This window comes from Thecamonas trahens (assembly GCF_000142905.1).
Source record: "Thecamonas trahens ATCC 50062 unplaced genomic scaffold supercont1.6, whole genome shotgun sequence".
NCBI classification, from domain to species: Eukaryota; order Apusomonadida; family Apusomonadidae; genus Thecamonas; species Thecamonas trahens.
The window spans coordinates 377,790-397,530 of NW_013657674.1; the positions used below are offsets into that span (position 1 = coordinate 377,790).

The 19,741-nt window shown below is 63.4% G+C and overlaps 7 protein-coding genes across 7 annotated transcripts; 6 read left to right on the forward strand and 1 right to left on the reverse strand.

The window, feature by feature from the left end:
• Positions 1–14: 14 nt before the first annotated feature.
• Positions 15–1,297, forward strand: AMSG_01605 (uncharacterized protein; the record flags this gene model as incomplete). Its single annotated transcript, XM_013906200.1, has 2 exons — positions 15–105; positions 513–1,297. Exons 1-2 carry the CDS (start codon positions 24–26, stop codon positions 1,295–1,297), a joined length of 867 nt encoding a protein of 288 aa, XP_013761654.1. The 5' UTR covers positions 15–23.
• Positions 1,298–1,525: 228 nt separating this feature from the next.
• Positions 1,526–2,776, forward strand: AMSG_01606 (proteasome subunit alpha type-5). Its single transcript, XM_013906201.1, has 3 exons — positions 1,526–1,558; positions 1,782–1,863; positions 2,090–2,776. The coding sequence occupies exons 1-3, from the start codon at positions 1,545–1,547 to the stop codon at positions 2,720–2,722; spliced, it is 729 nt and encodes a 242-aa protein (XP_013761655.1). The 5' UTR covers positions 1,526–1,544; the 3' UTR covers positions 2,723–2,776.
• A 151-nt stretch (positions 2,777–2,927) lies between these two features.
• AMSG_01607 (uncharacterized protein) lies at positions 2,928–7,033 on the forward strand (the record flags this gene model as incomplete). The annotated part of the gene is made up of 3 exons (XM_013906202.1): positions 2,928–3,500; positions 3,548–5,995; positions 6,046–7,033. 3 exons carry the CDS (start codon positions 2,928–2,930, stop codon positions 7,006–7,008), a joined length of 3,984 nt encoding a protein of 1,327 aa, XP_013761656.1. The 3' UTR covers positions 7,009–7,033.
• A 482-nt stretch (positions 7,034–7,515) lies between these two features.
• Positions 7,516–15,095, forward strand: AMSG_01608 (uncharacterized protein; the record flags this gene model as incomplete). Its single annotated transcript, XM_013906203.1, has 5 exons — positions 7,516–7,988; positions 8,052–8,211; positions 8,238–8,512; positions 8,598–12,521; positions 14,129–15,095. The coding sequence occupies exons 1-5, from the start codon at positions 7,615–7,617 to the stop codon at positions 15,093–15,095; spliced, it is 5,700 nt and encodes a 1,899-aa protein (XP_013761657.1). The 5' UTR covers positions 7,516–7,614.
• Positions 15,096–15,198: 103 nt separating this feature from the next.
• AMSG_01609 (uncharacterized protein) lies at positions 15,199–16,405 on the forward strand. Its single transcript, XM_013906204.1, has one exon. It carries the CDS (start codon positions 15,271–15,273, stop codon positions 16,378–16,380), a length of 1,110 nt encoding a protein of 369 aa, XP_013761658.1. The 5' UTR covers positions 15,199–15,270; the 3' UTR covers positions 16,381–16,405.
• Positions 16,406–16,900: 495 nt separating this feature from the next.
• AMSG_01610 (uncharacterized protein) lies at positions 16,901–18,165 on the forward strand (the record flags this gene model as incomplete). Its single annotated transcript, XM_013906205.1, has 2 exons — positions 16,901–16,956; positions 17,017–18,165. 2 exons carry the CDS (start codon positions 16,901–16,903, stop codon positions 18,080–18,082), a joined length of 1,122 nt encoding a protein of 373 aa, XP_013761659.1. The 3' UTR covers positions 18,083–18,165.
• Positions 18,166–18,182: 17 nt separating this feature from the next.
• AMSG_01611 (26S proteasome non-ATPase regulatory subunit 7) lies at positions 18,183–19,466 on the reverse strand (the record flags this gene model as incomplete). Its single annotated transcript, XM_013906206.1, has 3 exons — positions 18,183–18,752; positions 18,785–18,993; positions 19,304–19,466. 3 exons carry the CDS (start codon positions 19,464–19,466, stop codon positions 18,183–18,185), a joined length of 942 nt encoding a protein of 313 aa, XP_013761660.1.
• Positions 19,467–19,741: the final 275 nt, after the last annotated feature.

The following is a 19,741-nucleotide window of genomic DNA, read 5'->3' on the forward strand; positions in this document are numbered from 1 at the left end:
AGCCACTCGACTGAAGACAGAGAATGTTCCGGCTTCCTGTTGCGTCTGCACTCTCTGCCGGCCTGCGGAGCCAGAGCGCTGCCCGCACCTTTGCTGCCCTTTCTGGTACGTGTAGTAGCTCGCAGAAGCCCCCCGCAGACGCGGGTGGTGACCTTGGGCCGCTGCGACGGCCAAAAAATTGAAGGCCACCGTCGTAGAGCGCGACCAGCATGGGCTATGCCGATGGCTAGCGCGCAGCTATGACCAGTCAAGCACGTGGTAGCGGTAGACTGTAGGCGCTTTGGCGGCCGCCTCCATCTGCAGCTTGCTAGCGCAGCCTGGTGCGTCAGGAGGGCTGGTGACTTGCGGCGGGCGTGTCGCGTTTGGCTGTTCGAGGCGGCAAAAATCACCATCCTTGCCCGTAGTCAGCGGAAGGGTGTGCGGGCTACGGGGAAGGAAAGAGCGGAGCATGATGAGAAAGGGACTAACTTGGAGCTGCGTTGCTGTGTGGGGTGCTCTGGGTGGGTGCATAGGCGCTGGTGCTGCGGCTGAGACGCTCTCGCGCAAGGAGCAGAACGAGGTGCTGAAGAAGGCGCTCGACGAGCACAAGGCGACGGTGGCGGAGCTCGAGGTCGCCCACGACGAGGAGACGACCAAGGCCCTTGGCGAGCTGGACGCCTTCATCCTGGGTGATGTGGAGGGCGGTAAGCTGCCGGACCCTGAGGCGTACGTGGCGCCCGACTTTGGCAAGGCCCAGGGCCGCGAGCTGTTGGCCAAGGTGCTCGAGCGGTCGCGCGAGGTCGACTGGAACGGCATGGCCGAGGGCCTTGACGCCAACTCGCGCGAGGAGCTCGCTCGCTTCCGCTCGATTGTGGCCGACATGGAGAAGGAGATGACCCGTGTGTACAACGAGTACGAGTACTCGATCGACTTTGAGGAGTGGAAGACCAAGATCGACCCGCAGCTTGTGTCGGACGTCCAGAAGATCGTCTCCGGCCTCAAGGTCCCGTCGTTCGAGTCGCTCGCTGCCCAGGCCGACGACGCTCTCGCCGATCTCGATGCCCAGCTCAACGCCATCAACAAGGAGGCCACCGCCACTCTCAAGGATGCCGAGGTCCGCTACGCCCAGCTCGCCGCCGAGCGCGAGGGCCTGCGCGACATGGCCCGCGACTCGGTCTTTGGCACCACCGTCGATGATGTCCTCGACAAGAACCCGCTCATGGCCGACGAGATCAAGGCCAACATCGAGGCCGACAAGTGGGACACCCCGACCCAGTGGGACAACGCCGAGGCTGCCTCCAAGTCGCTCCAGAAGTGAACACACACATCCTGCCCCTCGTTTCTCCTTTGCACCGGGAAGCACCACACTCACACGCCGCACACAACCGAGTTCATGCCCTTGTAATGAGCGAGCCCATCCTCCACACACTTCCCCCCCCCCTCCCCCCGCCCTCCAACTCGCATCGATCACCACGACCCAACAACCGGGCGGCGACCTCTGCCCGGACGACGACCAGCCGCTGCGCCAGCCACTGCAACCCGCCACACTCAACCACCGCCAAACCATGTTCCTTACACGGTACGCCACACTCACTCACTATCGTCACCCACCCTCCTCTTTCCCCTCTTTCTTCTTCTTCCTTCCCCCTTCCCCCCCCCCTCTCTATCCACCCACACGTCCCCGACCAAACTAGGGTTTGTAGCCAGTCGTCGATCAGGTCGCCCTGCTCCCCTCTCCCCCCCCCCCATGCACTCACACTACACACTCACATACCCGTACTCTCCCTCCTTCGTGCGCATAGGTCCGAGTACGACCGCGGAGTGAACACCTTCTCGCCCGAGGGCCGGCTGTTCCAGGTCGAGTACGCCGTGCAGGCTATCAAGGTACGCTTGTGTTGCGGGAGGGTGGCGGGGGTGGCAGGAGAAGGTGTGTGCCAGTGACAGTGTGAGGTCGCCCAGGTTTTTCGACTGCGAGGAAGACAGCCATGAAGAGCGGGTGGGTGTGGGTGTGGTGGGGGGGGGGGGGGGAGTAGGTATGGAAGTGCGGTGAGGATGGATACTTATGAAGAGTGCGGTTGGTGGATGGGCGGGGTCGGTGGATGGGGTGTAGCTGGGCTCGACGGTCATCGGGATCCAGACGCCCGAGGGTGTGGTCCTGGCGGCGGAGAAGCGGCTCTCGTCGCCGCTGCTCGAGCCGTGGTCGGTGGAGAAGATTGTTGAGATCGACTCGCACATCGGCTGTGGTATGTCGGGACTCACTGGCGACGGGCGGACGCTCGTGGAGCGCGCGCGGGTGGAGACGCAGTCGCATCGGTTCACCTTTAACGAGCCGATGTCGGTGCTGGCCACGACCCAGGCAGTTTGCGATGTGGCACTCTCGTTTGGCGACCGCGACGCCGAGGACAAGCCGATGTCGCGGCCGTTTGGCGTGGCGTTGCTCTTTGCCGGCGTGGACGAGAACGGGCCGGTCCTGTACCAGACTGACCCGTCCGGCACGTTCCTGCAGTACAAGGCTGTGGCCATCGGCGCCGCGTCCGAGGGCGCGAACAACCACCTTGAGGAGCAGTACAACCCAGAGATGACGCTCGAGGAAGCCATCCGCTGTGCGCTCTCGATCCTCAAGCAGGTGATGGAGGACAAGATCTCGGACATCAACGTCGAGGTCGGTGTTGTTCCGGTCGAGACCGGCCTCTACCGCATCATGGATGCCGAGGAGATCCAGGGCCACCTGGAGGCGTTGTAGGCCATGCAGTTCCAGCCGCCGCTGCAAACTAGGATAAAGAGGGTGTGAACCGTGGCCCAGCGTCTCTCCCCTCCCACGATGAACCGCACACGTCCCGCCCAAGCTTGCCGTTCCTGACAAGCGTGGTTGAAAGCGGTTGTGGCTTGGTGACAGAGGCCAGGGCCGGGGCAGAGGCTATACTTGACGCCAATCTCTAGGCACCAGCATGGGTCTGAGGTTGTGGCAGCAGCTGGCGAGGATGGTGGTGGTGGTGGCAGTGGTGGTGGCGGCGGCCGAGGTGTGCGCCGGGCAGTGTGCGGCCAAGACGGTGCTGACGGCTGTCCGCCATGAACAGAGGTCGTTCACCGACGGCACCTCGCCTTCCACCACCTACGGCCACTCGCTCTCGTGCGCATGGCTGTTGGAGGCCGAGAATGCGACAGACGTGGTCAATCTGGAGATTGTGAGGTTACAGACCGAATGCGGCTGGGATGCGGTCTTTGTCTACGACGGTCCAGACCGCGACGCCCCGCAGCTCGCCGCCCTCTCCGGCCAGCTCACCCCTCACACTGTCGTGGTCTCGACAGGCCGGTACATGCTCGTCCACTTTCACTCAGACCTCAACGAAGCGCGGTTTGGCTGGGAGCTTGCATACTCTTCATCGCCATGCCCGGCCAACTGCTCGGGCCTGGACGTGTGCGGAAGCGGCGCCGTGTGCAACTGCCCGCCCGGGCTCGCTGGCCCGGCATGTGCGTCGCCGGCAAGCCTACCTGCTCCCGCACCGAGCACGCCCTGGCAGGTCCGAGTCGGCCCGTCGGGGTTACCCGCAACATGGCTCGTCCTCAGATCCCGCACGCCCGATCCGGCGCGAACGTGATGTGCGGCGGTGCCGAGTGCGTCTTGTTTGGCGGCGAGTCGCTCGACGCCCGGACGTTTGCCGACGTTTGGCACCTCGACGCGCCGCCATCGAGCTCGGATCCATGGTTGTGGACGGCGCTTGCGCCGCTGCCGGCTGATGGTGATGACACAAGCGGATTTCCGGTCCCGGTCACCTTTGCAGCCGCGAGCGTGGTGAATGAGACGCTGCGAGTGGCAGGCGGGCGCAAGGCGTCGGGCGATCCGTCAGGCGAGATGTGGGAGCTGACCGGGGTCGGCAGCGAAGCGACTGTTGGCAACTGGACCTTTGTGGCGGTGCCGGACCCTGTCGACACCAGTCATCCAAGCCAGGTTTACGCCGCGGCGAGCGCCGTCCTAGCGTCGGAGAGCACCTGGTTTGTCTTTGGCGGGTATCTGCCAGACGGCGGGTTTTCGGACAAGCTGTGGGCATGGCAGCTCGGCAGCGGAGACACCGGGTTTGAGCTCGTGGCAACGCTTGCGGGCGTCCGTCCCGAGCCACGGGCGCATGCCTCGCTGACGCCGGTCACGCTGGGACGCAACGCGACCGAGCCAGACGCGCTAATGCTGTTTGGAGGAACCGAGCTGCTTGTAGCGTACACATCTGACGTGTGGTTGTACTACCCCGCTCGGGCGCAGTGGGCGCGGATCATGGGCTCTGGAACAGCCGGCACGCCGCAGCCGCAGTATGGGCAGCTCGCGCTGCCGTACACTGCTAGATCAGGCGCGTCGTACGTGTTCTTGCTGTTTGGCAAGGAGTCGCCGCAGTTTCTCTCGCACGAGTGCTACGCCAACGATGTAATGGTCTTTGACGTGGCGCGGGGGCTGTGGCACACATTGCCGCCGGTGCCGGCGACGGCAGCGCCACTTGCACGGACGATGAGTAGCGGCGGTGTGGTTGCCACCAGCAACTACACATCGCTGGTGGTAGTCGGCGGCTTCCACGGAGTGAGTCTCGACGACGTGTGGGAGTACAAGCTCGCGTTGTGCGCTGAGGGGGATGAATGCCCGTATGGGTCGCCACTGCACCCGCCGCCGTCGCGGTGCGTGCGGCACAGCGAGTGCACAGCGTGCGCCGGCGATCCGGGCTGCGGATGGTGCGCTGAGACTGGGCTCTGCGAGGCAGAGGCCGGCTCGTGCTCGAGCTGGCTCGAGACGACGTGCCCGGCCGACGAGTGCTCTGCGCACACGAGCTGTGTTGACTGCGTAGCAGATCCGGGCGGGATGGGATGCTCGTGGTTTGCAGGAACGCAGAGCTGCGGGAGCGGGTCAGGCGGGGCTAGCGAGTGCCCGCTGCCGTGCACCCAGAGGCAGTCGTGCGAAGACTGTATTGCCGACAGCAGTTGCCAGTTCTGCCCAAACAACTTCCGGTGCACCGATGCGAACACGTTTTCAATCTGCGGCACGTCTGTGTTGGAGGCTGGTGACAGCTGCCCGGCCAAGTGCGAGGCGCAGAGCAGCTGTGCTACTTGCACCGACTCGGCGATCGCTCAGGGCTGCATGTGGTGTGGGCGAATGGAGAGCTGTATTCTCCTGTTCACGTACCAGGGCGTCTCACCGTATGCCGATTGCTTCGACTGGGTGTTTGGCGCGAACACATGCCCTGTGGGGTGCGAGCAGCACGCCGAGTGCGGGACGTGTACTGCAGATCCAAGCTGCGGCTGGTGCCCCAACAGCGGCAAGTGCGTCGCGGGCGACTTTTCGGGGCCGGACAACGGCGAGTGTGGGTCAGAATACGCGGGGCCGGACGTGACTCCGCTGGATCTGGAGTGGGACTTTGTGGCGTGCGCGTGCGCCGGGACGAGCGAGTGTGGAGCGTGTGTGGAAGACCCGCGGTGCGGGTGGTGTGCAACAACAGCGAGGTGTCACCGAGCCAACGGAACGGACGTGCTCGAGTGGGACGCGGTCTGTCCCGAGGCGTTTGATGTCGGCGAGTGCCACAACTGCACAGCCGTGGCCGAGGCCAACGGTGCGCTGGGCTGCGCTAGCTGCACCAGCGATCTCAAGTGCGGATGGTGCGAGGCGAGTGGTGAGTGCCTTCGCGGCGGACCGTCGGGCTCTGCGCTCTGCCCATCAACGCCAGTGCTTGCGGGATGGGACTACGGGCAGTGCCGAAGCTGCCCGACCGAGGCAGAGTGCGAGGAGTGCACGGCGGAGAGCCACTGCGGGTACTGCGTGGTGGAGGACAAGTGCGTGCGCGGCGACACGCTCGGCCCGTTTGGCGGGCAGTGCGGTGTGAGGAGCGGATGGGACTACAGCGCGTGCAACACGTTCTGCCAGAAGAAGCATGCGACGTGCTCAGAGTGTGTGGCTGACGACAAGTGCGGGTGGTGCTGCGATAGCGGAACGTGCTCGGCCGGCGAGATGTGCGTCAACTTTCACGAGACGGCGTGCCCAACTGTACCGACGCGAGCAGTTGTGGCGAGTGCTCGTCGTCGAGCTGCTGTGAGTGGTGCGTGGGTCTCGACGACGGCCCGACGTGCGTGACAGCGCTCGGCGGCGGGGCGCCGACGGCAGGCGTCGGGCTCTGCCTTGGCGATGGCATTGCGGCGTGGTCCGACGGCTACTGCCCGGCAGACTGCAGCCAGGGGGTGACCTGCGAGTCGTGTGCAATTTTGGACCACTGCGGATGGTGCGGAGACGTAGGCGAGTGCAGAACGCTGCTGTCGCTCGAGACGCAGCCGTGCGCCAACTGGCTCTCGTCCCGGTGCGACATCGAGCTGCCGTACTCTGAAGCCATCGGCGGGCCTAGCGGCGTGACGGCTTCAGGTGTGCTGGTCATCTATGCGCTCACCTTTTTCATCGGCACAGTGTTTGGAGTCGGCATGCTGGTGTGTGTAGTGCGGCGGTTCGAAGACAACTTGCGCGGGCCCAACGCAGCGACGCTGATGCAGCAGCAGCGGGCGCTGCTCAACATGCGGGCTGCGCACGCGGCGCGCCAGCAGCAAGTCCCGCCGATTCTGCGGGTGGTGGTTCCGGCGCCTGGCGCGCCCGAGTCGGCCATCGACGTGCCGCCCGGCGCAAGCCAGCGCAAGTCTCAGCACTTTTGCGTGCAGGACGCGGCCGGCGAGGCGCCGGTGGTCTACGCTGTGCTGCGGCAGCCGACTGCGATGCGGAGCAGTGATACTGCGTACTATGCCGGCGACGACGACGAGCAGCCGCCAGTCCGCGGCCTGGTGCTGGGCATGATGGTCGGCGGAGCGGCGGTGAGTGACAAGGCCAAGCGTGTGGCCCGCCACGGCGAGCTGGCGTCGCTGCCCTCGATGCCGAGCCTCCATCGCCTCCCTGCGTCCTCGGATGACGACAAGGTCAGCAGCAGGCCGTCGAGCGGTGGCGGAACGCGCGAAGAGCGTGGCGTCTCGGTCTCGATGTCGGGCGTGGTAGTGTCAGACGTGCCGGTGAGCCGTGTGTGATGAATCATAACAGAGTGAATATCGGCAAGGATAGGTTAATTGACAGCCGGCGGTGCGGAGGTATGTTGCGCCGCACTTTCGCAGGTGGCCAATTGCTGGCGGGGGGGGGGGGGGGGGGGGGAGGGGATGGCTGGTGACCCTTTGCGATGCATCAAGATAACCGAGCTGCAGCAATAGCCCAAGGTAGAGAGCGATGGCGTTCAGACACAAGCGGCCAAGGCTACGTGTCTGCTCAATGTCAAGTCCATGTCAGCAGGAAAGAAGGCCACACGCGTGGGCAATTTGCGGGAGAGAAACCAAAGTGTGTTGACCCAGGTCATGCACGTCACAGTGAGACCGATCTCCACCCATCTCGCTTCACACGCAAGTGGGACGACACGAGAAGGGGGAGGGGGAATAGACGTCGCTGCAACAGGACTCCCCGAGAAGGTCTGCATGCATTTAGGGTGTGTGACCATGTTAGCCACACTCCTGCTGCTTGGGTGGCTATCCTTGGCTGGCGGACAGAGTGTTTGTTCGCCAAGCTGGCCAGGCAATTCATACGGCCTTCTCCCAAGGACCAGCCATACGCAGGGCTTTGTCTTTGAGTACGAGGCCCCAGACACAATGGCTGCTGCTACACTCTGCGGCGCTTTCTTTCGATACACTTCTGATCCAGGACCCATCATCTATGCCGTCTACGAGTCGTCATCGTCCGGACTCGCTTCCTTCATCAAAGTGGTGCCCAACACTGCTGCCACCGTCACTTCGGCTGGCTCGAACAAGTGGAGCGTCGACTTTCCGATCCGATGGAGACTCAATGCCGGCAAGTACTACGCGGTTGTGCTCTCCACGGATAGCGTTGGCTATCCGTTTGAATCGTATGTCTCGACCTTGCCTGACTCGTATTGCTCTGGCTGGGCCATGCGGTTCACCTCGGGTTTGGTCGGCGGAGGGTCGAATCCGCCGTCGTCGCTCACCAGCCTCTCGCAGAGCTCATCGTACATACCAGGCGGCGGGATCACCTTTTGCCCATCATGTCTTCCATTTCCAACAGCGCCGAGTGGCGGAACAGTGGTAGTGACGTCGTCTGTCGACGCCGACGCGCGAATGTCACCCGGCGACACGGCTGTGTACTCGTGCAATGCGCCGCGGAACCTGGTTGGCGCGCTGACTCGGACGTGTGGCTCGAGTGCAAGCTACGATTTTGCCGAGCCAACTTGCGTGTATCCCAGTCCGCCGCCACCAAGCCCACCGCCGCCGCCGCCAAGCCCGCCGCCACCAAGCCCACCGCCGCCGCCGCCGAGTCCGCCACCGCCCAGCCCGCCGCCGCCACCAAGCCCGCCGCCGCCAAGCCCACCGCCGCCGCCGCCGAGTCCGCCACCACCACCAAGCCCGCCGCCTCCAAGCCCACCGCCTCCAAGCCCACCGCCGCCGAGTCCGCCACCGCCCAGCCCGCCGCCACCAAGCCCACCGCCTCCAAACCCGCCTCCACCGCCAAGCCCGCCGCCCAGCCCGCCGCCAAGTCCTCCGCCGCCAAGCCCACCGCCTCCACCTCCTAGCCCTCCGCCGCCAAGCCCGCCACCGCCAAGCCCGCCCCCACCGCCGAGTCCGCCTCCGCCACGCGCACCGGGCCCGGTCATCGTGCAGCTGAGAGCGGCCGATCCCGACAACATCGATGAGGTGCTCTCTTCAGGCGACACGCTGACGCTCGTGTTTGACCGAGCAACGTCGAAGCCCGCTGTGAGCTCGACGGCTCAGCTCGACGCAGCGTTCTCTATTGCCACGGGCACGCTAGCGCCGACAACGCTCTCGGCCGGACTCTCGAGCTCACTGAGCGGAACGTGGTCAGCTGACGGCACAACGCTGGAAATAACCATGGGAGCACCATCGTCGTTGGGCTACCCGATTCAGATTGGGTCGACGTACGTGACACCAACAGGCTCGCCGGCCATCTACACAGCCAACGGTTGGTCGATGGCATCGTCAGCGCCATCAGAGCGGATGTCGGGCTCGTGGGGCTCGTTGGCAAGCACGCTGGTGGTGGTCGAAGCGACAACGTCACGGTTGACCCATCTGGACGGTACTCTGGCGCTGACCATTGACGACGTAGTCGAAGGCCGCTCGGCCGAGCTCCTTTTCCAACTGACCAAGGAGCCGAGTGCACCAGTCACGGTTGACATCTGGCTGGATGCAAGCAGCAATGTGCCGGCGGAGGCGAGCCGACCGCCGCATGCAAACATTGCATCGACAACCGACGCTGGTGGCGGAGGCGACGGTGTGGTCCGGCTCGTGTTTGACGCCAGTAACTGGAACGTGTTCCAGCGGGTCATTCTCAGCGGTACTGCTGACCAACTAGCAGACGAGCCGAGTGCTGCGATCGAGTTGCGGATTGGAACGCTGCAGTCAGCCGACGCAGCATTTGCATCGGCGCTGCCGAGCGGTGCATCGATTGTGAGCCGGGTCATCGACGCGACGGCAAACGGCATTGTGATCACGCCGTTTGAGCTCGTCTCACCCATTCCGGCTGCGGTGCTGGCGGCCGAAGGTCTCCCTGCGTCGGCGCATGCAGTGGTGACTGAAGCCGGGCACGCAAGCTGTATGCAGGTGAGCATCATCTCCCAGCCGTGGAAGACTGGGCCAGAGATCGGGAGCTTGGCCAAGGCTGTTGTGTCAATCAGCGGCGGTGCGAGGGTCCAGATCCTGCGCGGGCCATGGAAGGAGAGTTTTCCCCAGGCGCCGTTCCGAGTTGAGGCGGGCGCGGGCATTGGCGCGCAGCCGTCACTGGTCCTTGAGTTTGTGGACGATGGCACCGGCGCGTGGGCCGAGGCGGTGAACGTGTGTGTGGTGGCGGTGACCGATGACGTGGCTGGCAACTCGGCAGATGTCACGGTCCAGGCCAGTGTGGTGGAGGCTGCAACGACGTCGATTGGCCACCGCGAGCTGGGGCCAGTCACTGCCGCCATCCGAGTTGCCTCGCTCAACTGGCCGATTGTGCAGACAAGTACGCCGCAAGTGGCGGCCATGGCCGGCTCGCAGGTCCGTTTTGTCGGGAAGAGCCTGTCAAGCGAAGTGACAGTGAGCGTGGCGTCACAGCTGGGCCAAGTCGATCCGCGGAACACCAGCGTAGCGGGTGACGGAAGCTGGATCACTGTGGTCACGCCGCTTGTGGAGAGCAAAGGGTACAACAAGGTGACGTTCCGTGAACCTATGGTCGGAATGAGCGCCAGCTACTATGACTTGTTCTTCACCGACGATTGCCCCTACGAGGGCCAGTTTGGCCGTGGGACAGCATGCGCTCCGTGCCCGACGGGAGCGGTATGTCCGGGAGGCTTCCGGCTCTGGCCCAAGCCGGGATACTGGACGCCGAGCGAGGACGCCGGGTTTGTGGTGCCATGCGCGGCGCCTGCGACGGAGCGATGCGTGGGTGGAAAGGACGCGACGTGCGGTCCAGGGTACACCGGACAGCTGTGCGCAGGGTGTGCGAGTGGGTACTACCAGCTTGGCTCGAGGTGCGTGGCGTGCTCTGGATCGCAGGTGGTGTTTGTCACGCTTGTGCTGACCAACATAGTCTTTGCCGGGCTCTTTCTCCTCGCGGTTGTCTCGTTGACGGACGGGCAGCTGAACGTGGCGACGCAGCTGTTGCTCGCGATTGTGGTTGTGTATTCTGTGGCCAAGACGAATGCGGGAGCGATGGACGGAACGCTTGCCGAGGCTTACCAGGTCCTCTCCATTGTTGCGATGGACCTCCGATTTGTGCGACCCGGATGCGAGACAATTCCTGGCTCGTACGTGGCGCTCTTTTACGGGGCTGTGACGATGACCACGCTACTCTGCGGGATCATGATAGGCTTACTCTTCACACTGCAATGGATGATGCCGCAGCGCAAGGTGTTTTTCATCGACCGCATGCCGCGGGCACTGCTCATTTTTGGCATGATGGTGTACATTACGCTGACCACGACATTCTTGGAGGCTGTCCACTGCGTCAAGGTCGGGACGAGCTACGTCCTCTCTGTGGCGCGCGACCTGAAGTGCTTTGAAGGTGAACACATGCCGATCTTTGTGATTGGCATCGCCGGGCTGCTGCTATTCTCCGTCGGGTTTCCTCTCGGTGTTGCGATCAAGTTGGCATTGCTCAAGCGATCCGGCTACGTTGACGGCGAGACGATTGGGCTGACGACGCGGGTTTTGGCGCGGTACGGATACTTGTTCGAGCAGTACCGGCCGCCGATGTACATGTGGGTTCTTGTGCAACTCATGCTTTTTGCGCTGATTGCGACGACGGGTGTCTTACTTCGCGACGAGCCGTGGCTGCTAGCGATTGTGACGGCTGTGGCGCTAGCAGTCATGGCGGGCCTATACGTAGTGCTCAAGCCTGCAGCAACGCGGTGGAAGAACGTGGTTGCGGCGTGCGCGATGGCATGTGGCGCAGCGGCGACAATTGCCAACGTTATAGTAGCCGAGCGCCTGGTGAGTAGCGCGGTTTCAGCCGGGTTCTCGCGAACGGTGCTTGTTTTGGCTTTTGCGTTCCTTGTCGGCGCCGCTGCAGTGTTCTGGCAGAGGCGGAGGAAGAAGCAGCAGGAGGTGTGCGAGCTGCAGACATTTGCCTCGGACTCATCATCGGTAAGCTCGGACGAAGAGTACATCGAGATGGACGATGAGCGGACGACACTGCCAACAACGCCGACCAAGGACCAGCTGGATCGATCATACGAGCTCAACGATGTGCTCGCAAAGGCTCGGCAGTTTGGCAAAACGCCGCTCGCATCACCCAAGATGATGCAAGCTGAACTCGTGCGGCGGCGGCTCTCGATCTCGCGAGGCGGCAGCGGGAGTGGCTCGAACCGAGCGGCGCACCACCAGCCCCACTTTGTGATGGAGGAGAGCCTAGTGCATGAGCCAGAGATGGCCAAGTCGGTGTCGCGGCTAGCTTTGCGACGGGGCTCACGATCGTCACAGAGCGTTTTAGCCAAGCCGGGCTCGCGGCGAAGCTCGCGACGGACCTCACGATCGTCACAGGGTGATCTGACCAAGCCGGTTTCGCGGCGGACCTCGCGACGGACCTCACGATCGTCACAGGGTGATCTGACCAAGCCGGTTTCGCGGCGGACCTCGCGACGGACCTCACGATCGTCACAGGGTGATCTGACCAAGCCGGTCTCACGGCGGACCTCACGGCGGATCTCGCCATCGTCGCAGGTTGAGGTGGCCAACGCCCGCCCGCGGCGGATCCGGCGCGTGCGGACACGAGTCAGCCTCGATCCCGGACATATCGGCGGAAATCAGACCGAGAGATCCGGTGCTGGCATACGGTCAAAGTCTCTGGCAGTACTCACCTCCAAGGAACCTGCCTCGCTTGAGTCCTCGCCGGTTGGAGTGAGCAAGTCGCCGCAGTCGCCATCGACGCCCGAGCTGCGGACGCCACGGGGAATGCTCTTGCAAGCGAGTACCGGCTCGCTCGAGACTGGCGAGAACAGGAACCGCGAGCAGCGGCGACGGCGACGGCGGTCGCAGCGGCGTATCGAGCCGTTGTCAATGCAGGGCCAGCCGAGACTCGATATATCTGTGGTGAAGACACCATCGGTGTCGTTGGCTGACCTTCACACGATCGACTCGCTCGACTTTGGTCTTAGTCAAGAGCATGCCTCACCATCAAGGTCGAGCAAGAGCCCCAAAACTAGAGTCCCAATGACTGCGCGCGGCTCTATCTCACTCTCTACTTCGAGTAGCCACTAAATTCTGAGGTCACCATCGATCAATCTGCAGGTTACACACGCGTATGTCGTTTGCACGGTGTGGCCAGGTGGCCATCACAACAGTCGACCCTCGCAAACGAACGAACGAACGAACGAACGAACGACCGAACGAATGAACGAACGAAACGAACGAACGAACGAACGAAACGAAACGAACGAACGAACGAACCATCGAACGAATGAACGAATAGGTCAGTTGGCCACGAGCCACCACCTGGAAGCGAGTACCGGCTCGCTCGAGACTGGCGAGAACAGGAACCGCGAGCAGCGGCGACGGCGACGGCGGTCGCAGCGGCGTATCGAGCCGTTGTCAATGCAGGGCCAGCCGAGACTCGATATATCTGTGGTGAAGACACCATCGGTGTCGTTGGCTGACCTTCACACGATCGACTCGCTCGACATTGGTCTTAGTCAAGAGCATGCCTCACCATCAAGGTCGAGCAAGAGCCCCAAAACTAGAGTCCCAATGACTGCGCGCGGCTCTATCTCACTCTCTACTTCGAGTAGCCACTAAATTCTGAGGTCACCATCGATCAATCTGCAGGTTACACACGCGTATGTCGTTTGCACGGTGAGGCCAGGTGGCCATCACAGTCGACCCTCGCAAACGAACGAACGAACGAACGAACGAACGACCGAACGAACGAACGAACGAACGAACGAACGAACGAACGAAACGAAACGAACGAACGAACGAACCATCGAACGAATGAACGAATAGGTCAGTTGGCCACGAGCCACCACCTGGAGGGAGGGTGGAGGAGCCAGCAGTGCGGGAGTGGGAGCGAGGAGACGAGAAGAGTGAGCACTCGTCGCCCTCGGTCGTGGTCCATGAACACGCGAGGGCAAGGAGGCGCATCGTACACGTTTGCGGCTCAGCCGCAGGCTGTGGCACCTGGCCATGGCAGCTCCAAATACCGTCAGCAAGGCGGTGGCGGCCGAGCCCGTCGGGCAGGGCCCATCAACATCATGGCTGACCCACGGGTCATCCGTGGCAACACCTACGCAGCCCACATCATGCCTGCAGTACGTACAAAGACATCATAGTGCCCACCAGTAGAGCTGTGTCAACCAGTTGAGCTGGTGTGGGGCGGTGTAACTCTGTCCACGCTCTGGTCCGGCAAGTGGAAGGAAAGGGCGGCGGGGGGGGGGGGGGGGGCGCAACGGTGGCCGGTGGCCATTGGCCAGCCACTGTCGGCTGCCGGCAAAAATTCCAACGGACGCCCTCGCCCCCCAAGGGAGAACGGGTGAGGGGAAGAGGAGGGGGGGGGGCATGGCTTGGCGAAGACTCATGGGTGTGCTGTGCTGTGGGAGGGACGGCAGGATGCGCAACCGGATCCGGCAGAGTTGCAGAGGAAGGCGGCAGAGCGGCGGAGGCGGAGGCTGAGGCGGCAGCAGCGGGCGCTGGAGAAGGCGCCGCGGACGCCGCCGCCTGTGGAGGGCCGGCTGCATCGGGACATCCAGACGGATTTGTATTTGGAGGAGATTACGGAGCAGGCTGTGGAGAAGGACGCGGCTGTGCAGACGGATCAGTTCCTGGACCGGCCACCGTCGCCGGTGTTTGTACCCAAGAAGCTCGGGACAGACGTGGCGACGCAGATCTACGAGGGCGACTTGTTCCACTTTGACGTGGAGGTGCAACCGATTCTGGAGGTGATTGTGGGCAAGACGCTGCAGCAAGCGCTGATGGAGGTGATGCAGGAGGAAGAGATTGAGAACATGCGGGCGCACCAGCGCGAGTTCCAGCAGCTTCGCGACGCCGAGCTTGCCGAGACCCAGCGGCTGGAGGAGGCTGAGCGGCGGCGGCACGAGGAGAAGGAGCGCCGTCTGCAGCAGGAGCGAGTGCGGATTCAGATGGAGAAGGAGGCGCGTGACAAGGTGGCGGCGCGGGCGTACGCGCAGAGCTACGTGGCAGACCTTGTGGGCAACGTGTTTGGCTCGCTCGGCGAGACCGGGTTCTTTTACGACGAGATCGAGCGTGACGTCGAGACCGCGTTTATGCCGTGGCTCATGGAGCGCGTCGGGAGCAACGTGGGCCGGCTGGGCCAGGCGCAGGCGCTGCTCGACGCAGTCATTGCCGGCGCCGTCTCGAAGCACGACCTGCTGCGCGAACAGCACGAGGCTGCCCGTGCCGCTGCTGCCGAGCGAGCCGCCGCCGCTGCCGCCGCAGAGGCTGCTGCTGCAGAGGCTGCCGCCGCTGCTGCCGCCGCCGCCGCCGTTGCCACGGGCGAGGAGCCTGCGGCGGGCGAGGGTGGTGACGAGTACGAGGGCTCCAACTACGACGAAGGCGAAGCTGGGTACGATGATGGCTACTATGACTCGAACTATGGCTCATCGTCAGACTACTAAACGTGCGTGTGAAGTGAAGAAGTGGCACGTCATCTGCTTTTGTGGCATGCCGCCATCGGCTTGCCGAGGTGGCTTGCCGCGGTGGCCGGCAGGCTCTGGCACCTGTCACGCGTTTGCCGGCAGGGTTCGGGACAGGGCGGGCGGGTAGAGCAGGAGCAGGGGCAGGGGAAAGAGCATGGCGTCTTTAGACACTGTTGCAGCTATAGCTTGTGTATGTGGGCTTTTGTCTGTGGCCGGGTGTGTGGTGAACCTCCTCGCCTTTGGCGTGGTGGTGCGGAGAAGGTCGCCGACGTCGCGGTTGCTGGTGGCGCTGACGGCGGCTGATCTGGGCCAGGCTGTGTTCTTTGCACTCGCACCTCTGCAGCTGCAGCGGCATCCGGACACGGTGGCGTGCACCATTCAAGCTGCAGCCGGCATGTTGACCGCCTGTGCCTCTTTTCTTTGGACTCTCTGCATCGCAGGCTACGTGTTCTGGGTGGCCAAGGCGGCAGGCTCGGCCACGGCTTCAAACTCGGCCCGCAGATCCGTCGTCGTCTTCTCCCACATCGTCTCGTGGGGTTATCCAGCGCTCTTTCTCGTCGCTCTCTTTGTGGCTCATCCGCACATGGTCTTTGCCGATCCAGTCGTTCCGTGGTGCTTCATCCCGCGGAGCCACCCGTTCTGGCGCATGGCCTCGGTCTACTTTCCGCTTGTTGTCTGCTGGCTGGCGACGGCGGTGCTGTACTGCGCGGCGCGGGCCCAGCTCCGCGCGCGAGTCCATCGTAATCAACACTACGCCAAGTTTGCCGCCATTCCGCTCGGCTTTATTGTCCTGCGGGTGTGGGGCATGGCTTTTCGTCTTGCCGAGTTCTCTGCGTCCGAGCCAGCAACGTCGCCGCAGACCGAATGGCTGCTGTATCTCACCGTGATCGGCGACCCGCTGCAGGGCGCGTACAACTGTGTGGTCTTTGTCCTCGCCTCTCCGCCAGTCCGGGCAGCGCTCGTCGACTACGCCAGGACCGGCAAGGTCTCGCAAGTCAACAACGAGGTTGGCAGCTCGACACTGGCCACACCCAAGTCTGCGCTCCTCTCGCCAACTCCATCGCTCCGGCGGTCGCGCCTCCGCTCCGGTCCGGGCTCACCGCCGATAGGCCTCGCCCCTGGCCGCACGGCAGGCTCGGGCACCATCTCAAGCTCTCCCACCGGCTACCGCATCATCGCAAAATCCCCTGGCAGCGGCAGTGGCAGTGGCAGCAGTCCAGATGGGGCTTGTAGAGGTCTGGGCGTGGAGAGGGAGGGCGTGTAGCCGAAACGAAATATCCCGGTGGAAATGGGGACAGAGGTGGAGGTGATGGTCCGTGGCTCCCGCAGCTGCAGCTGGAGCCGTGGAGGTGAAAGGCAGATAGGCAACTCGTGTCTTGCCCAGCGAGGCGAGACCAGTTGGCAGTGGAACAGTAGAGCGAGTCTGCGCGCGTGTGTTGTGTGCTGCGTGTGCGCGAGAGCGAGTGCTACAGACGGTACGGCAGCTCCAGCCACGAGCAGCAGAAGCAGCCCGAGCAGCAGCAGCAGCGGCGGCGGCATCGGCTGGCCTTGGGCGGGGCAACGAGAGAGACGGCTCGAGGTGAACTCGCTGGTGCTAGCAGACGCTGGTCCGTCCATAGACTCTGTTCTGTGCTGAGTTACGGGCTGGTTGTGTCCTTTGGCGTTGTGCCTGGTGCTGGTCACGGACGGCAAACAAGACCAAAGCGACGGACCTGTGAGAGCAAGGGCGACGGCTTTGACGGCAAGGGGCTGATCTTCAGCGGATTGCAACCGTTTCAGTCTTGATGGTCTCCCCCGACTCGGTTTGGGGCGTGGGAACGCCGGACGTGCTGAACGCACTGTATGTGGGCGCGGCTGCTGGCGATGTGATGGCGGTGGCGTATGCGCTGGTGGTGGGCAGACGGATGGCCCAGCTGGAGGATGACATGCCGTGGCATGTACTTCGCTTTGTGGGTGACTTTGTGGTTGCACTCCTCGCGCACCTGGTGTGGTTGGCTGTGACGGTAGACGCGTTCCAGATCCGGACCGGGGTGCCGGATGGCAGCTGGGTCGAGGTCCTGTACGGGACGGCGGTGGGGAGCGGCCTGCTGAGCTACGCAGGGCTGTTTGCAATGTGTCGGGCCCCGCTTGAGGTGTGGCTTCATTTATACACGCTGCACACGGGTGACCACTTCCGGACGGCGTGCACTCCGCTGGACACGATCAACACTGCCAAGGTCTTGCTCAACGTGTGGAGCGCGGTTATGGTGGTGTTGGCGGTGGGCGGCGGGATCGCGGCCGGGCACGCGTTTCCGGCCGCAGGCACGGCCAACGCCCTCCTTGTGGTGGTGGTGGTGGTCGGCGCAGTCGGCATTGCCATGCTGTATGTGGTGCTGGCGCGGGTTAGGCGGCGCAACATTGCGTCGAGCACCCGGTTTCGGCTCCAGCCTTTCTCCAACGCACTACTGAAGCTGCCGGGGTTGGTGGCGATGTGTGGGGTGAGCTGGATCGGATGGGCGGTGGCATCGCGGGCAGGCTATCCGCACCGGCCAAGCATCAGCGTGGCGGCGTCGGAGGTGATGGAGGGGCGAGGCAGCGTTGAGCCGTTTGGCATCGACGTCTTGCAGCTTGTTTTCCACCTAGCGACCGGGATAGCCATTCCTGCGGCGGCTGTGCTCCTGCTGCGGCGGATTGCACGAGCGGTGGCTACGCAAAAGGCGTTCAACGCCGGCGGGGCGGCGTACCCAATGGGCGGCGGCGGGTCGTGGTCGTTTCCGGCCGGCTCGGCGTCGAAGTCGCGATACGAGTACTTTGAAGAAGACGATGACGACGACGACGAGTCTCGCGAGTCGGGCGACGGCTCGGGTGACGGCTCATGCGAGCTCTCGTTTGAGGGAGGTGAGAGCGATGACGACGGCGGTCGGACACGCCTGCATTTGCCGGACTCGTCATCATCATCATCGAGCTACGACGGCTACTCGAGCTGACAAGAGCGAGCAGGAGGAGAGGGGCGACCTTGCTGGCTTTTACATTCACACATATGTGACACACATGTGGCCCAAGAGACGGGTCCAATCGGACGGATGCCTACTCGGCGTCCTTGCCGGACTTTGCGCTGCTCGAGGCGTCGGTGGCGGCGGCCGAGGCAGCGGCAGCCGACTTTGCGGCGGCAGCGTCGGCGGCATCGAGCTCTTCATCGGCCTTTTGCTCCGCAGACTTGGTAAAGATCTTGTTGTTGAGCAGGTTGTGGAGGGCAAGGACGGAGCGGATGAGGGCAGCGAGGTAGAGGACAACCATGTTGTCGTTGGTCTTGACGGCAAAGGCCTTGACCATGCCCTCGGACGAGATGTTGGGCAGGAGGTTGAAGACGTCCTGAATCTGGGCGACGATCTCGTGGTTGACCGGAAGCACGCCGTTGACCACGTTTTCGAGGTACTTCTGCATGGCGCGAAGGCGCTCGCCGAGTCCGCGCAGGCCGTTAAGCTTGTGCTTGACCTCGTTGGAGAGGGTCGAGAGAGTCGAGTCGTTGATGTCGCGGAGCAGGTGCTCGACGCCGACCTCTTCGGCCTCTTCGGCGCCAATGTCCGAGGCGATGTGGCGGAAGGTCTTGCGCGGCTCCGAGCCGTCCTCGGGAATCTCCTCCACAGCGTAATACGCCTCGGTGGGGAGACCCGACTCGCGGGGTGGACGTCGATGATAGTCAGGACCGGGTCGCGGACGTAGCCGCGGAAGATCTCGTTGATGGCGAGGTCAGACTCGCGGATCTTGGGGCCCGAGTGGTACCAGCCGACGATCTTCTCCTTGGCTGCAACCTTCTTGAACATCCCGAACATGCGCTCGAGAAAGTCATGGTTGAGGTAGAAGATGCCCGGGTTCTTGGAGTTCTCGTCAAACGGCACTGTCCCCCGCACCGCCCAAATTACACACAATCCCAACCATGTCGGTTAGTTGCCCCGCGCCCGCCAGCCCGTCAGCCCGCCAGCCCGCCAGCCCGCCAGCCCGCCAGCCCGCCAGCCCGCCAGCCCGCCAGCCCACCGTCAGGTCGCCGTCGTCACCCATCGTGAGTCCCGCGCCTTACCCACCCTTCCCCCCCCCCCCTCTCCTTTCCTCCCACAGCACCACAACTACAACTACAACTACCACAAGCATAACCACATGGTTGCACTCTCTCTTCTCACTGACAGCAGCTGGAGAAGCTCTTCACGTACCAGCGAACGAGTTGGTAACGTCGATGCGGCCGTCCTTGTACTTTTCGCCAAGGAGGACACCGACGACCCGCTTGTTGCGAGAACCCGAGGCGACGCGGTTGTAGTGGTCCACAACAGAGAGGAGGACCACAGGGTGAACTGTCACAGACGTAGGAGCTTGCATCCCCACTATCTGTTGTAAAGGGTTCTGTGGGTGGATGAGGGGTGGGGTGGGGTGGGGTGGGGTGGAGTGGGGAGGTACGCCGCAATGGAAGAGCGGCAGTGCCACAGGTCGCAGAGGCGGGGAGGAGGGAGGGGAGGGGGCTTTCGGATGGGGTGTGGATAATATAGGTGACATCAGTGGATAGCCATGACGGAAAGTGAAAATGGATGGTACTCTGATCATGGTGGGGATGTGATCAAGTCTGTGGTTGGCATGGCTGGCCTAGGGGGATGCGG